Raw genomic sequence first — 15,896 nt, 5'->3', positions numbered from 1 at the left:
AACATATCCATCTGGGCTGCGGAAAGAGGAAACTTCCTCTGAGCATGTTTTTGGTTCCAAGGCAAAGAAATGTTGTCACAATGGGACAAGTGAAGCCTGCCTGTGCTGCTGGCAGTGTTTTACAGGAAAATGTTGCTGATGAAACTAGAAATCTCTGTGGAAAATTGCAGAATCTTCGCTGTAATGTATAAGGGGTCTCTCTTGCAAAACCGACCAAGTGAAAAATTAAAAGAATGAAGAGCTCCTTTTTGATACCTTTCTATAGTAAATTCTGCTTGTGCTTATGAAACTTTTTTTTTAAAGTTCATGCCCTGCATTGACACACAGCTTTGCCCCACTGCATCGAAACGGGGAGCTGGGAGCAAAAGGGAGGCAAAGTGAGAATAAAAATAGAAGCTGGAGGAAGAGTTTCAGTCACCTCACGTGAAATAGATGAACAAGGATGAAATGTTGCAATGTTTTAGCTTTCAAAAAGCTGTATTTCAAACATCTAACTGCTTCTTTTCAAAGCTAAGTAGAGCACTCAACACCATCATAGACATAGCTGATGAATAAGAAAAAGGTGGTAGGAAATATGCCTCATTCCCCTCCTTTCTTATCCTCTGTGTTTGTATTTAAACCCTGTGCAAGAGGATTTGTTACTTTGCCAAGGAAAATCATTGCCCTTGACTTATTTTCAAGAACAGCTAAAAGGAACGGCTTGTTCAGCGTTACATCCAGGTACACCCCATCTTCCTTCTGTGCTGCAGGGTCTTCTGCCTGTTCTGTTCCATCACTGGTCAGTTTGAAAGAGACTTTATTTATTACCTGTAAGGCAAAACATAAAAGTTATCAGATAATGACAGTGAAGAGACAAATGAGAGGAAATGACAAAGCACGTGAAGTAATCAATAACTTAGATCAGCTGTAAGCAGCATATTGGACTCCATTGATGTTTAAAGAAGACATTGTGGTACTAGTTCCATAACATGTGAAAAAGCTGTACAAATGCTTGTACACTTGGGTGGTATGTAATCGTCCTACCCTTGTGTCATGCTTTAACCCCAGCCAGCAACTAAGTACCATGCAGCTGCTCACTCATTCCTCCTCACATTTAGCAACAACTAAAACATCAGTGTGTTATCAACACTATTCTCATACTAAATCCAAAACACAGCACTGTACCAGGTACTAAGAAGGAAATTTAACTCCCAGCCAAAACCAGGACACCTTGAAGCCCCTGACAGAACTTCTAAGGTGGGACACCTCCTAAAAATATCATTAAATAAAAGCACTGAAATTACACTTCTGGAACATAATTTGTTTTCTTATCATGAAAGACTGTCCTCTCCTTCAAGCTCTCCCTTCTTCCCCTTGGGACTTGAACTCTGGAGCCTTCTTCAGGTGAGGTTATGGACTGCATGCACCTCTGTGTTTGGGATTTCTGGGAGTAGCCCCTAAGTGATGAAGGACTACCCTTACCAGCCCAGTAGCTGCAGCCTCTACTATGTGCCCTACCTGTTTGAGCTGGAGGTGGTACTGACTGCAGCCTAATTTGTACATACAGGACTTAGCACAGTCAGATTTCAAACACACTGTGTTTGTTGCAGTAATGAAATTTGAATTGTTTAAGGCAAACCTGTGGCTGATGATAAGTTGATCTAAGGAATATTCACATCTTTCAGTCGTATTGAAAAGCCCATACTGACCATGTCCTCCACATGGCTTGGACTGCTTTGTTCTACATGAATTTATTCTGTTTAATATGCAAGTAGCATTTTTTTTATGCCAGTGTTATGTACTGTACCTTTCCAACTGTTAGATTGGTGTTGCTTATTTTACTGAAATCTGCCCCTTTCCCCAGCAGTGCAGGCAGTTCCATATCTGTAAGAAGCTCCTTTAGATCGAAGCTGTCTTCTATTGCTAATGCTGGCAGCGTTAATTTAATTTCTCTGCAGAAAAGAGAGGGAGAGAGAGAGAGGCAAGTGAGTGCTTGTTTTCCACTGTGAAAGCATTGCATTTGGGCAGCCCTGGGGAATGGGCATGTGGAAACAGCTGCAAGAAGTGCTTGGTACGTGGAGACAGACAGCTATTAAGGGCCGATGGGTGCCATGTTACTGTTTCCAAGTGGGAACTCACCCTAACTCCATCCTGGGTACACTGTTAAAACCCCAGATCATCTGACATGGGTCAGCTATGGAAAGGTACATGATTATTTCCTTGAAATACCCACGGATAAAAAGCTGATCCCACCAAGGTCAAGCATCCTTGAAGTGAGGCCCCTGGGTTTGCAGGGGCTTCTCTTTGTGCTTGGTGGCAAACTCTCCCTGGCAGGATCCAACTCCAGGCCTGTGTGGTGCACCCCATCCCCTTCATCCTTACAGGAGGGTGCGACCCACCATCGTGGTGTTGGGTCATAGGTTGGGCTTGATGGTCTTGGAGGTCTTTTCCAACCTGATTGATTCTGTGATTCTGTGCAGGTGCCTGAGCCCTACCTTGGGGACAGCCGCTGCAGCCAGTCTGAGGACGTCAGCTCGGATTCCACATGCTCCAGGTCACTGCCATTGATGGGCTGCAGCAGCATCAGCAGTGCTGTCTGGCTGATGGGGACTTCCACCACAGAGAAGGTCCCACTGGCATCAGTTTTGTACTTAAATGTCCCCGTGACAGACAACATAGGGACCGAGACCTTTGTGTTTGAATCCACCCAGAACTCCTGAGGCTCTTGGAGTTGGAAGGCTTGCTTAACGTTCACTGAAAAACAGATCAAAAAGGAAGAAATTAATTCTCCTCTTTCTTCCCTCCTCTCCTCTGCCCCTTGGCTGGTATATATGTCTGTTTTGAAACAACGTGCTATGCATTAGAGAAAGGCTACATGTATAAAATCACATTTAACTACTGGAAACATATATGTATTCCTTTTAATATGCCTTCTGCTAACATCAGGCTCACAGCCCAGGGAACATGGACCAAAGCTGCCTCATTTCTATCAGCTTTGTGGCCTTTCCTGGGCACAGTGTTTCTGCTTGCTTGGCTGCCTGCATCCTCACAGGCTGCAACAATGGCCCCTTGGGACTCACAGGCCTGTGCAGAGGGTCTGCTTGCTTTCCTCTCCATCCCTCCAGTGGTGGTGATGGTGTGTTTGGGAGCACACCCAGCAGGGCCAGCCCTTGCTGCAGGAGCACACTCAGTCAGCCAGGTGGGCTCAGAGAGGGAAAACAGTACAAGCTCTGCCTGAGATCTCACCCTGCACCACCTTATAAACCAAAGCAATGGGGAAGGTTGTGAGCATAACACCAAAGTGTTGGTTAAGCCAAGGAGGTTGAAAAGGACATATCTGAACATTTGCTAAACCTAAACATAAATTTATTTCCTGGTTCATAAGTGTGGGAAACCTTGCTCTCACCCCCCACTACTTCTGTGCAGCTTTGCACTTTGACATGTTGTCTGCTCACTGCTATAGATCCATGCTGCTGCCCAGTTAGGCAAATAATCCTGTTAGCATTAAGGAAACTGCAGCTGCCAGTGAGAGGGGCAAAGATCAGAAATCTTGAAATTATTTGGTGGCTAATTCCACCAATTAGGAATTAGGACACCAGATGTACATGTTATAGTAAAGAAAGGAACTCCTTACATTAGAGTACTTAATATATTAACTAAAATAGGAGCTGGTCTAGCTGTACTCTTAATTAGTCCATTATCCAGTAAATCCAGATAAATGCTTTACCCTAACATATTTCATATGTAGTAAGAGGTTTTGCATAGGGCAAACACTTGCCTCTTAAACAAGTTTGCATTAAAAGAGCATTTAGGCGCTTTCACCTACTCTAACTTCACCAAAAGAAGCAGCAAGTAGGAAATGGGAAAGGTGTAAGAAAAACAAAGAGTAAGGAAGTAGAATTGTTCACCTCTTTTTTAAGTTTTATTTTATAAGAATTAAGGATGCAAGCAAAAAGCAGAGAGGAGCCACTTTTGCAGTGTCTGTATGACCTGCAGGATGTATTTTCATGGGATAGCAAGAGTCAAGACTGTAACAGAGTTAAATAAAAGGAAAAAAAGTATTGAGCAATCAGATGGCTAAATGTATAAAGATGAGTTAGTAATTGTTTTTAAACAATCTTGGGAAAGATTGCAAAATTTCAAACCTCTGCTGCTGACTTTGTGACTGAGTCCATTAATATTGTGTCAGTTTTGAACAATGACAAATCAGCACCACTGTGTTTGAAATGGCTTCCTGCTAGGTGAGCCCTCAAATGTGTAACTAGGTACATACTCTCCTGAAAGCACGCTAAAAGATGTTAGGAGTCTTACTAGGACTATTTCCTTCTACAGAAGGTGACAGCTGACACACTGGAAGAAATGGTTTCTCACAGTGAGATCTCTCATATCAGGACACAGAAGCTGTGGGTTTGGCAACCGCATTGGAGCAGGGAAGAAACCTGTGTCTACAATCTAGGGAAGATAACTGAGGTGAAATAGACTGTCAGTCACAGAGTGAAGATGTAGCCTGGAAGGGTAAAAGACTGCTCTGCAGTACTGACTTGTAAGTACAGGAAAGAAATGTTGGACTTCTCTGTTTCAGGTGATGATCTCCGTGTTCTGTATACAGGCTTTATGCCAGCCTGACAAACTTATTGAGAGGATGACTTTCTGTGGAAAGCTATGACTTTCTACTTACAAGGGAAAAAACAGCAAAAAGCATCCTAAAAAATTTCTATTTGAAAATGAAGTTGTTGAGGATTGTCTGTTCAAGAGAATTGAGGTAAGATTGTGCAGTCCCACAGTGCTATTTTAATACCCTGCTTTGTAATTACGTTGCAACTAAAACAAAAAAAGAAATGCTATGAAGTCTCTCAGTGAAACCTGCACGTGATATTCTGCATTGGATTCTAAACTGCAGCCCCTGCTCAGCAGCAAATCTATAAATATGGGAAAAAACATGCAAGTGAACAACAGTTGAGGCCACTGGAACATTTATCTGCTGTTTTGAATGGATTTCTGTCATGATATCGATGCTATGGCTGTTAACAGCATCTCAGGAGCACATATAAAGTTTAATACTCAAAAAAATACTTGTCTTTTTGCACCTATAGGGACAGACATCAGCTGTCATGGTTGCCCCTTCATGACCAAATGGCAAAGCAGATGCTGAAAAAATCTACTGTGTTTTGTAGAAGAGAGTTGCTTATTTAATACATTTGTTCTTGAGTCAATTTTCTCCATCCCCTATGTGGAGGCTGCAACAGCTCAAGTGCACCATTCTAAGAGAGAGGAGGTAGGAGGGCTGACCCAGTCTCTCAGACCCTTGAGCTTTTGTTCCCAAGCTAATAAAGATGACAAGTTTCCAATATGGAAGAAGAGAAATAAATGGTTTTGCTAAAGGAAAACTGTTCTTGTGACCATGCCCGAGTCTGTAACACAATTACTTTTGCAGTATCATCTCTATGCTAGACCTTACGACTGCAGAGAAAGCTCCCTTAGTTGATGGGATCAGCTAATGATAGCACCCATGAAAGGCAAAGAAAACCTGACATAAATTTAGAGGTGGGAAGATAGAGACACACAAGGATTTCAAGGGCACTACGACTCCACCTTTGACACTAGAGACCCACTCAAAAACATAAGGCACACAGCAAGTTTTATGAAATACTGTCATGGGTAGGCAAGCTGTCTAAAGCATGCAGTCCCTGGTATTGCATTCAGTCACAAGCTACACTCAGAAGAGAAGACTCAGTTGTAGTGCAGGGGGATTTTTGGGACAGCAGCATGGAATGACCCTAGGTAATTAAGAGATTCCCTTAATTTTTCAAGATTTGTACATGCTCCCCTGCTTCCCTAACTGATAGCTTGTTTGGCTTCTGGCTTCTTTGAGCCACACATTGCATCCAGACACCTATGTTTAATAACCATTAGAGGAGCCACATCCTTGCATTTTTAGCCTTTCTTGTATCTGTACCTCTAGCCTGCTAGCCTCAGCTCCCTTGTGGAAATACAGGTTCCGGGGAAATGTATTTCTCTGGCTTCCTTTAAAGCTACTTCCTGATTACTCTTGCCAGAGGCCCCTCATGACTTTTAGTTCCTTTGTAGTCAGAAATGCTGTGCAACTCTCTCTCATGTACCTTCCCACACCTTTGCTAATCCTTAGCTTCCTGGACAAGGAGGTCAACTCTCTCCATCTCCTTCCCATTGCCCTTGCTGGCTCATGGCAGAGTGCAGGCAGGACCACCAGAGCAATGGTCCAACCTTTCATTTGAGCCCTTCCCTTTCACCACTGCCAGGTGTGACCTTGCTTCCCTCCTGGCAGCAAGGCCACTGCCCATCCTTCACCCAGCCTGCTCCCAAAACCAGCAGTGCTGCCTCATACCTGCCAAGCAGATGTCCACTGCAAACAGCAGGTCAGTGGATGGATCGATGTCTGTCAGTAAGCACTTGCTTTGGCCCTCGCTTTTGGCCTCCACAAAGGCATCAATTTGTTTTACTGCCTCACTTGGATTTGTAAAGTCAACAGCTCGGGCATAGAAGGCATCAGTGGAGTGGAGCAAGTCCTGCAGGAACAGATCAAATAGAGGTATGCCAGGGGCAGAGAACAGGCAGAGTGTCTTGGAAAAGAGCAGCTCCTTGTCACTGCTCTTCACAAGGCTTTCGATTGTCCTCAGGCTGGAAAGGAAATGGCTTCCAACAGCCCTGGAAGTGCAGTCAGGGTTCCCAGATGGGGGCACAAATCCCAACAAACCCTGCAAATCAACTGCTGTCTGGTTTGAGGCACCCAGGTAGAAAGACACCAAGGAGCTGTAAAGACTGGTTGGGGACAGGAGCACATTTTGACCCTGCTGCACTTTCTGCAGCATGCTGTAAAACCGCACACCCAGGATGGACACAAAGTTCTTCATGTAGCTTGGTTCCTCCTTGCCCCAGCCAGTCAGGCTCGGGTCTTCTGACTTGTCCCTGTCATCTTCGTAGGCAGGTGTGGTTTGGGACTCAATGGAGGCAGGAAAAATAGTTTTTGTCTTTCCCTCCTGGACCAATTTTTCCAGCTTGTCACAGTCACTCTCATTGAAAGAAAACAAGTTGAAAGGGTGGACGTAGACCCGGTCACAAGTCACCACGGTAAGGCAAGCCAACATACAGAGAAGATCTGCTACCAGATTCATGTTGAAAAATTGCCTCCACAGTGTCTGCTGAAAGAAAAAGTGGGGAGGAAAGAAGACTGGTCAGATTGTTCAAAGTGAAGTCTCTCTTACTCATGGGGTAAGGCAACAGTGCTCTTTTGGAGTTACAAAGGCAGGAATTTCAGTATTAAGTGGTGGCTGGTCTGACTCTGCTCCCTGAAAAGCCCAGGATGAGATGCCTACTAGTATCAATGGTGGCAGGTGGGGACATGCTAAGCACAGATGCGACTCCATTACTCACTTCAGTACCCTAACAGTTTAGCATAGGAAACAATATGGTTGTACAAACTGGTTAGGCTACAAACTAGAACGTGCAAGTTCTGCAAAACATTATAAGAATGCAGCGACATTGTTCCTGGGACCTGGTCAGGGCTAGCCCTTCAAACTGCTGCACTGAGTCTTGCTGACACATGGAGGGATAAGTGATTTGCCTGCTGTTATGTGGGAAGTGGGTTTGGAAACCAGTTCTCTTAAGGTCGGACGACAGAACAATCCTGCTTTGTATGTCTAGTCAGCAAAATACTTGGCACTATCAGAGCATGTTATGTTTTCATAGCCCAGTGCAAACATTCATTCTAGCTTCTAGGCAAACATGCTCCAGGCTCCCTGATACAAATGTGCTAGCACTGAATCCATTTTCATGGCACCTTCCACATCTGAATACAGAGTTAGAAGGGGTAAAGTGAGTTTTACTCTGCTGTACAGGCACTCTTCTTCTGTGGTATAAGACCACCTGCTGCTCTTGTTTTTCCTGAGAAGCAGAGAATTTTACTGCATGTGGATGCCATTGGTGTTTTGGCAAAAAAGATGTAGGGCCTATTGGGAATGAGAAAGTCATGGGCACATATACCTACACACACATGCATAGATACATATGTGCAAACCCACTGATAATTTTAGAATTCTCACTTTTCCTATATGCAAATTTTTAATAACTAATAGCTCTGCTATACCTTCCCTGGGTTTCTAGGATATGACTTTGAATTTGTGTGTTTGAAGTCTAAATGTGTTGAAAATTATCCATCTGTAACACTTATCATGGGCCAAATGCTGTTATTTAGGGCTGAATTTTTATTCTACTAGTAATTTCTTGTTTATTGTAGCTCTGTTCACCCTCTTTCACGCTTTCCAAGCTCTGCAGATCTTATTCAATGGGCAAAATGCTATCAGCCTTGCCAGTACCCAAGCTCTGCTCTCTGTTTTCTTTCTCCAAGACTTTTTGAGCCATGCCAGTCTGTCAGATACTGTAATTCTGGTAGCCTGAGCCTTTTGAGAGGATACAGAGCAATGCCTGTCTCACCAACATTTTAATTTACATGGGGTGGAAGTGTTTGGGTATAAATGCAGCGAGTCAAGACCTTCCCAGCCTGATTTACAATGTATGACCATATTCATTCCCCCAGGGGTCTCCGAGTGTTTCATGCCAAACAATACTCCAGTCTACAGTATCACCACTTGCACATACTAAAACTGAAATGTACAGATACTTGGTAACTAGACATACCTTGCTAAGTACATACACCTGCTAACATGCACATCTCCATTCCCAGGCTGCAGCCTCCTAACTAACAGCCAGCACTCAGCCCCATCTGTGGAAAGTCAGCATGGTTTACGTCCCTAAAGAAGGGACGTCCCTGAGCCCTTCAGAAAAGCATGAACATCTGAGCTGTAAAACTAGCATTCAAAGCAAATCCAGGAAGAGTGCTTACTCACATCTGTCCTGGTGTGTGTTGCCCCTCTGTCACCCTCTGTCGCTGTTACCCTCCAGGTGAGCTCTTCACGATACCTCTTCCCTGGGGTGATGTGATTGTAAGTGGATTTATGCCCTTCCTACCTGGAAGGCCCTTCCTACAGGTCTGCAGCAGCATTGCGCAAAGCTACTTTACATCACAGCCTGGGGGGCTGAGAGAAGTGAGCTCAGGCCAGACAGGACCCAATAAAACCTGAGCCTAGCTTAACACCAGCTGCATAGAAAGTTCCAAGGATGGATACACAACCTTTAACCAGACCCAGCACATCTGTGTAGCCTGCAGTTACACATTTACTAAGACAGAAACAGCCATTTTACTATGCAGAATAACTGATTATAGCAGCTGAAAATAGATCATTTTGAGCCAGACTGAAAGGAATGCAAATGTCTTTGTATTATATTTGTTGTACTGTCGGACCAGAATTTTGTCTTCTTGGATAAATCACCTTTAATCTCTACCTTGCAGCCTGAGTACTCATCAGTTAGTGGGGCATGTATGCTACTGCAGAGTAAAATGATTAAGCTCTCAATTTTTACCCTTTATTTCCCTCTTGATCTTTCCAGAAGATCAAACCTTTGTTCTTTTTCCTGTTCAAAACAAAACCTGTTGAAAAGGAGAAGATGAAAGCCAGATAGATGAGGTTGCCAAGCTGGATCACAGTGACTTCAGCCCTCCCAGTCTCTGCCTCCCAAGTCCTATTTGGCACAAGGGGTGGGATTTGGAGATTTTTCTGCTGCTTTTGAAACTATCTTCCAGTTTTGGTGTGCCCCTTCTTCCTCTTTAAGCAAATAAAGAGTGAATGATGCAGTTGGCTAGACTGGATCTGGTTCAATGTCTCCTGTTATACTTAGTAATTAAAATCCCAGGACTCTAACAGGAATAGAGCTGATTTATCATCTGTACTTTGATTTTTGAGGGTCAGTCAGGTGTTATTTGTATTGCAGTGCCTAGTTACATGTTGGGTTCAAGGAGAGAGCCGAGAGGGAGAGATTTTTTCAGTGCAGCTGGGAGTTGGAGCTGTTGGAGATTAAGATGGAAACAGGGACAGCTGAGTCCTGCCAGTCCCAGGGCTGTGTGCCGGGTGCCTAACACCAAAGAGATGGGAAATTTCTGACTCTGCAGTCCTGCTTTTCATTTAAACAATACCTTCACTCTAATGAGGTCTGAGAGCAGTTCTGAGCCCAGGGTTTTATGACATGCTAACTGAAGGCTTAAACAAACAGCTTGACATATTCAAGGTGTTTTGTCCTCTTGCTGCCTGAGCATCTCAGTCAAGGAAGCATCTGGCCATGGAACAGTCCCTGAGCATTTGTACCATCTCCAGATAGCTATAAAATGCATTCAGCCCAGCTACAGATACAGACAATGGGAGTAGTTCCTCCTTGAAAAATGCATTTTGTTCATCTAAATGCTAAGAGAAGAAGCTGGAGTTCAGCTTGCAATCCCCCTTCTTTCCCCTCTCAGCTGTAGAGTCCTCCCTGCAGGCTGTGGGGAGATAGCTGGTCCCTTAGAGGCACAGGTGGGATGTGAGTACAGCTCAAATCCTTCTCCTGCACCACCACCCATGCATGTCCATATGAGGCACTAGGCATTGACAGTGTGCACAAGAGTCCAGACCACGCCGTGCCTGTGAGATATAGCTGGTCTACTGTCTCCTCCTAGATGAGGCTTGAACACAGGGAAAAAGTGAACCCAGCCTGAATAGCTCAGTATTGAGTACACACAAACAAAGGCTGTTTCAGTGAAGAACACCTTGTATTCAGTAAAATTCTGAAAAGTATCCTTATTAACAAGAACTATTGGCTTTGGCTCATAAGCTACGAGTGATGCTAATAGCATATAGTACAGCTGCCAGACCTACACATTTGCTGTGTATAATAAACACTGGAAGGGGAAATCAAAAAATTCACATCCACTGTATTTTAATTTTTTTTTTTGCTTAAATCATTATGTGCTGTAGCACCCAGAGGGCAGTGGTGTTTGGGTATCTCTTGCTTCCAGCTTCCGTGCAGGTCATGACCAAGCTGTGCTGCAGCTGGTGGTCTCTTTTGCAATAGATACTAGCCCCAAATCAGGCAACCCTGGCTGCAGGGGATGCTGCCCTGAAGAGGGGGTGCAAGAGGCACAAGAACAATAATGCCAGCATGGTGGTCTGGTGGCTGTGTCACATAAAATTTAGTTTAGTTGAACGTTCTCAGGGGTTTTTGCCAAGTTGACCCTTGAGTCTCTTGGTATTTGTGCACTCAGTTCTATTGTTTTCTGTCAATAAAAAAAAATTGTCAGTGTTTTTGAGGAGCAGATAAGTCTATCTCCCTCTCCCTCCTCCCAGATCAATAAAGTAATCACATTAAAATACCCAGATTTCTCCAGAGAAAAAGTATCACTAGGAAATGTTCAATAACCTCAGTACACCACAGTGCTCCTCCTGCTTCAGACCACCAGGAATTTGCCTGGCCTCAGTAATGAGGGAGACCCTTTGATTTCACCTTATGTTCATGGCCCTACTACAAAGCTCAGACACATCTGCCCTTCATTTGCCAATCACTTATGCTCACTGAATTAATATTCCCCTATTAAGATGCATCACACACTAGCACACTTTTAGATCTTTGCCTTTTATCTTCTAACAGTTCCTTCTAAAGAAGAAGGATTCAGACATTGAAGAACACAGCCTGCCACACCTGCAACATACTTTATCCAAGTAGTACTTAATCACAGTTAGTCTTTCATTTTACTTCTGAGCCACTTTTAAGCAGGAGTGCATGAGCATTATTCCAATTACTATACGTGGACTCTGTTGTCAGGCTTTTTTTTTTTTGGGTTGCCGTGGTTTGAGGAATGAATGCGTGCTTAAAGACTGAGCTTTGACTTCAGAAAGAAGAGTCTCTATCCTCCCCTTTGGCTCCAGTGTCCACGGGTTTTGGCCCCTAGAGAGCTGTGCCAGAAAACCTGAATTGGGCCAAACCTGGGTGAAAAGTTTTCTGGCAACACAGAACCAAAGAAGGTGAGAATCAAAGCTGTTCCTACACCCATCCCCTGTACAAAACAAGCCCATGGCCCATGCATGTTTCTTAGATAATCTCACCCTGCAACAGCCACAGTAAAACATACAAAGAAACACAGACCTCTCAAACCTGTTCTTCAGTGCAGAGGTTAGTGCTCTCCTTTTGCCCCACTCTTCCCGATTTTGAAGGGGTACTCAGCTCCCCCTTTTATACCCACTCTTGCATAAGCCAGGCCCGCCTACCTCCTCCCCCCCACTGCCCTCATTTCTCTTCAAAACCTGCCTCTGTTTTTCCTGCTTGTTATTCATGGTTGCTGCTGAGAGGGAGCAAAGAGGGGTGGAAAAACACTGGTGCTGTGGTTATGGGTTCCCTCAAAGCCACGCTCAAAGGGATCAGATCTGTTCAGGTTCACTCTTCTGAAGTGCTAATGTGGAAACACACCCCTGCCCCCAGAAAATTTCTGGTGATGGTGCTCTAGCACTTTTTCATGAAATACTGCCAAACAGGCTTTAGAAATTTTAACCCTGGAAGGGGAACACTAGCCCTACAGCCGGCAGCATGCAATTTGGTCTTGAATGGGAAAATCAGTCTGAGCTAGAATTTCCATTGATTGACCAGGCGGCTATTCTTTTGCTGAAGAACATTGTGTCTCCACTCCATCAAAAAGTGTTTTCATTGATTCAGATTGTTCTGGGAACATCTGTACAAAATTCAGCACTTTGTGCAGAGACATTAGTAAATATTTTATTCTGGTTCATTCAGTTTGTTTCCCAACTTTCCCAAATTTTGCTTTGATCCCTGAACTCAAAAAGGCCAGACATACTCCTGTGATGATATTCTTGTCTTCTGCTAGGTGGGAATCATGGAAGAGGGATAATAAATTACTCTGCTCACAGTCTCAGACCATAGACCTTCATGAGGTCTTCCTAGCTGGAGTTGGCACATCCGACATACCTAGATTAAGAATTAATATATGGCTAACTTAGACATAATAGCATCTACATGGTTATATGTAATTCATTACTAAATTTGAGGGTTTCTTTTTTTAAGCCTAAATGTACCTTGAGTGATAAATAGACCACAAGCAGTTTGTTTATACAACCTGTGTGTTGACATTGATAGTCACAAACATCTACACCCCATCAACGTTCATAATGTTCCTTTTCTCATCTGCTTTGGTAAGGAAACACAGTCTGTGATCTGAACAAAGCACCCAAGGGAGAGGGCAAAAGGACAGTTGGAAAAGGACAGGGAGGAAAGGAAAAAGAGGATGCCTGTATGGAAACATCTGACAAAAGGAAGGCCAGGGACTATGAGGTATGAGGTTCAACAAGACCAAGTGCCAGGTCCTACACTTTGGCCACAATAACACCATGCAGAGCTACAGGCTGGGGGCAGAGAGGCTGGAAAGCGGCCCAGTGGAGAAGGACCTTGGGGTGGTGGTCGACAGCCAGCTGAACATGAGCCCACAGTGTGCATAGGTGGCCAAGAAGGCCAATGGCATCCTGGCCTGTGTCAGAAACAGTGTGGCCAGCAGGACCAGGGAAGTGGTCCAGGAAACCACCAGGAAAGCAGTGGTTGATTGTCCCTCTGTACTCAGCACTGGTGGGGCCACACCTTGAGTACTGTGTCCAGTTCTGGGCCCCTCGTTTCAAGAAGGACATTGAAGTGCTGGAGAGAGTCCAGAGAAGGGCAACTGAGCTAGTGAAGGGTCTGGAACATGAGTCTTGTGAGGAGAGGCTGAGGGAATGGAGGTTATTTAGCATGGTGAAGAAGAAGCTCAGGGGTGACCTTATCACTCTCTACAACTGCCTGAAAGGAGGTTGTAGTCAGGCAGGGGCCAGTCTATTATCCCAGGCAACTGGTGACAGGATGAGAGGACAGAGATTCAGGCTGTGCCAGGAGAGGTTTATGTTAGACATTAGGAAGAATTTCTTCACAGAAAGAGTGGAATGGACTGTCCAGGGCGATGGTGGACTCACCATCTCTGGAGATGTTTAAGGAGAGACTGGACGTAGCACTTAGTGCCATCATCTACTTGACATGGTGGTGTTAGGTAATAGGTTGTATTTGATGATCTCAGAGGTGTTTTCCAACCTGATTGATTCATTGACTATCACAGCATTGGCTGGTGCAGTGGTCGTGCCAGGTGTGGCAGGCAGTCGTAATGGTAGAAGGACCATTGTTTGTGAAACATCTAGGAAAAAACTTTCTAGAGCAGTTGTGCTGGGTTTGGCTGGGATAGAGTTAACTTTCTCCACAGTGGCTAGTATGGGGCTGTGTTTTGGATTTGTGTTGAACACAGGGTTGATAATATGGAGATGTTTTTGCTATTGCTGAGCAGTGCTCACACAGAGCCAGGCCCTTTTGCATGCATGAACTGCAGGAGGCACTGCCAGAGGACACTGAAGAAACCAAAAATTTCAGTTGGTACAAAAAGAGATTAAATGAAACAACAGAGGGCACAGTCATTGTTGTCTGCAGGACATGATGGCCCAGGTGGGATTGCTAACTTGGGAAATCTCCAGACAGCTAGCTGTCATGAATTTTAACTTGATCCAACAGGTCTCATGCTCCTGTCTAAGGCTTGTCTTCGACTTGTGATGGAAATAGAGATGTCTAGGCTAAGGCCAGATTATGCTGTCTCATTTTGCAGCACAGACTGAAAATACTCTTTCAGAAGAGCTATGCCAGAGAAACATCACTTTCAGCAAACCTGACCCTCGGCCTTGGCATTTCTGGGATCCATTCCAGTGCACAGAGCATTTAGGAACATGCTGCTAGCTCTTCAAAATCAACATAGGCCCTGGAAAATATGAACAATTTTCAAAAACTCTTAATATTAATTAGACACTTTTCAGTTTTTTTCTCTTTTAATCAGGGTATACATACTAACTGGTGGCAGAGTTACTGCATTGGAGTCTGAAATGTGTCTCTGTCTCCTGCTGGACCTATGGGCTCTGTTCCTACTTCAGTTGCACACAAACTATTTGGTGACTTTTTCCAGAGTGAGTAAGTAGGGAAGAAAGAGTACAGCTCTGGCAATGGGTCAGGCAAGTTCCACCCCACCCCCCCATTCTGTGGCAAGCTGCCATGGGCCTGATTCTACTTGTTTATTTTTGCTATCTCTGGTGGGGAAAGGCTGTACAAAGTAATATGTTTTTAACTGCTTTAATAAAGCAGGAATAAGTTTGTATGTGATTCTCCCCCATGTTTTCCCTGTATACCTGACCTCTGCCCTTGCTGGCTGAAGCCACTTTTCTGTAAAAGCTGTTGGTGAGCATGAGGGATGAGCTTGCCCAATTTTTTTGTGTAAAGAGGATTGCAAAAACGCTTTTCAATAATAACATTCAAAGTACAGATGATGAAAGAGAGGGATTATCCCTCTTCTGCTGTGGGTTCTCACAGGAAGAAGCAATGGAAAACTTAGTAGCATGGCTCCTATAAACCCCAAGGACCACGTGTGCCACCCCTGTGTTGGGGCAGAGGGAAGCAGCGTGTCTGCCTGGATGATGCCAAAATACACATGATGAGTGGGCGGCCAGAGAGCTGACTCAGGTAGCTGGGGCCTCTCTGAAAGGGCATATATGGTGCAGTGCTTCCTCTTCACAGGAGCTGAGGTGTCCTGACTGTGCCAGCTGCCTTGGCTGCCATTGCCTTGGCGGTGCTGCAAATCATCTCTGTTGGAGGAAGGAGCATCACCATCTCCACATCTCTTTCTGCTTCTCAAGGAAGCTTGTATTAACATGTTGTTCCAGCTTATAACTACATTTGGTTTGTTATGGCCTGTGTTTGCAGGCCCTGAGAGTAAAGTTTGCTTGGAACTTTTGTAACCCTGGTTTTTTTGCCTGTCCCAGTGGAAGATGCAGTTTTTAATAGCATTTAAAAATGATCCATGCGCATGCACACAGAGCAAAGGGAACTTCCTACCCTGAGGATCTCAGAGTACTTTCCAGTATAACAGTTATATCAGCAACATATAACTCATTTTG

At 44.4% G+C, this 15,896-nt stretch overlaps 1 protein-coding gene across 1 annotated transcript; it reads right to left on the bottom strand.

Moving 5' to 3' along the window:
• Window positions 1-496: 496 nt before the first annotated feature.
• Window positions 497-7,130, bottom strand: AGT (angiotensinogen (serpin peptidase inhibitor, clade A, member 8)). Its single transcript, XM_009075791.1, has 4 exons — window positions 6,344-7,130; window positions 2,475-2,733; window positions 1,787-1,931; window positions 497-807 (listed from the first exon to the last, which is right to left on the bottom strand). The coding sequence occupies exons 1-4, from the start codon at window positions 7,128-7,130 to the stop codon at window positions 580-582; spliced, it is 1,419 nt and encodes a 472-aa protein (XP_009074039.1). The 3' UTR covers window positions 497-579.
• Between the last annotated feature and the right edge of the window lie 8,766 nt (window positions 7,131-15,896).

The sequence above is a fragment of the Acanthisitta chloris genome, unplaced genomic scaffold, assembly GCF_000695815.1.
Source record: "Acanthisitta chloris isolate BGI_N310 unplaced genomic scaffold, ASM69581v1 scaffold5540, whole genome shotgun sequence".
NCBI classification, from domain to species: Eukaryota; Metazoa; Chordata; class Aves; order Passeriformes; family Acanthisittidae; genus Acanthisitta; species Acanthisitta chloris.
This window is presented reverse-complemented; position numbering and strand designations above follow the sequence as displayed.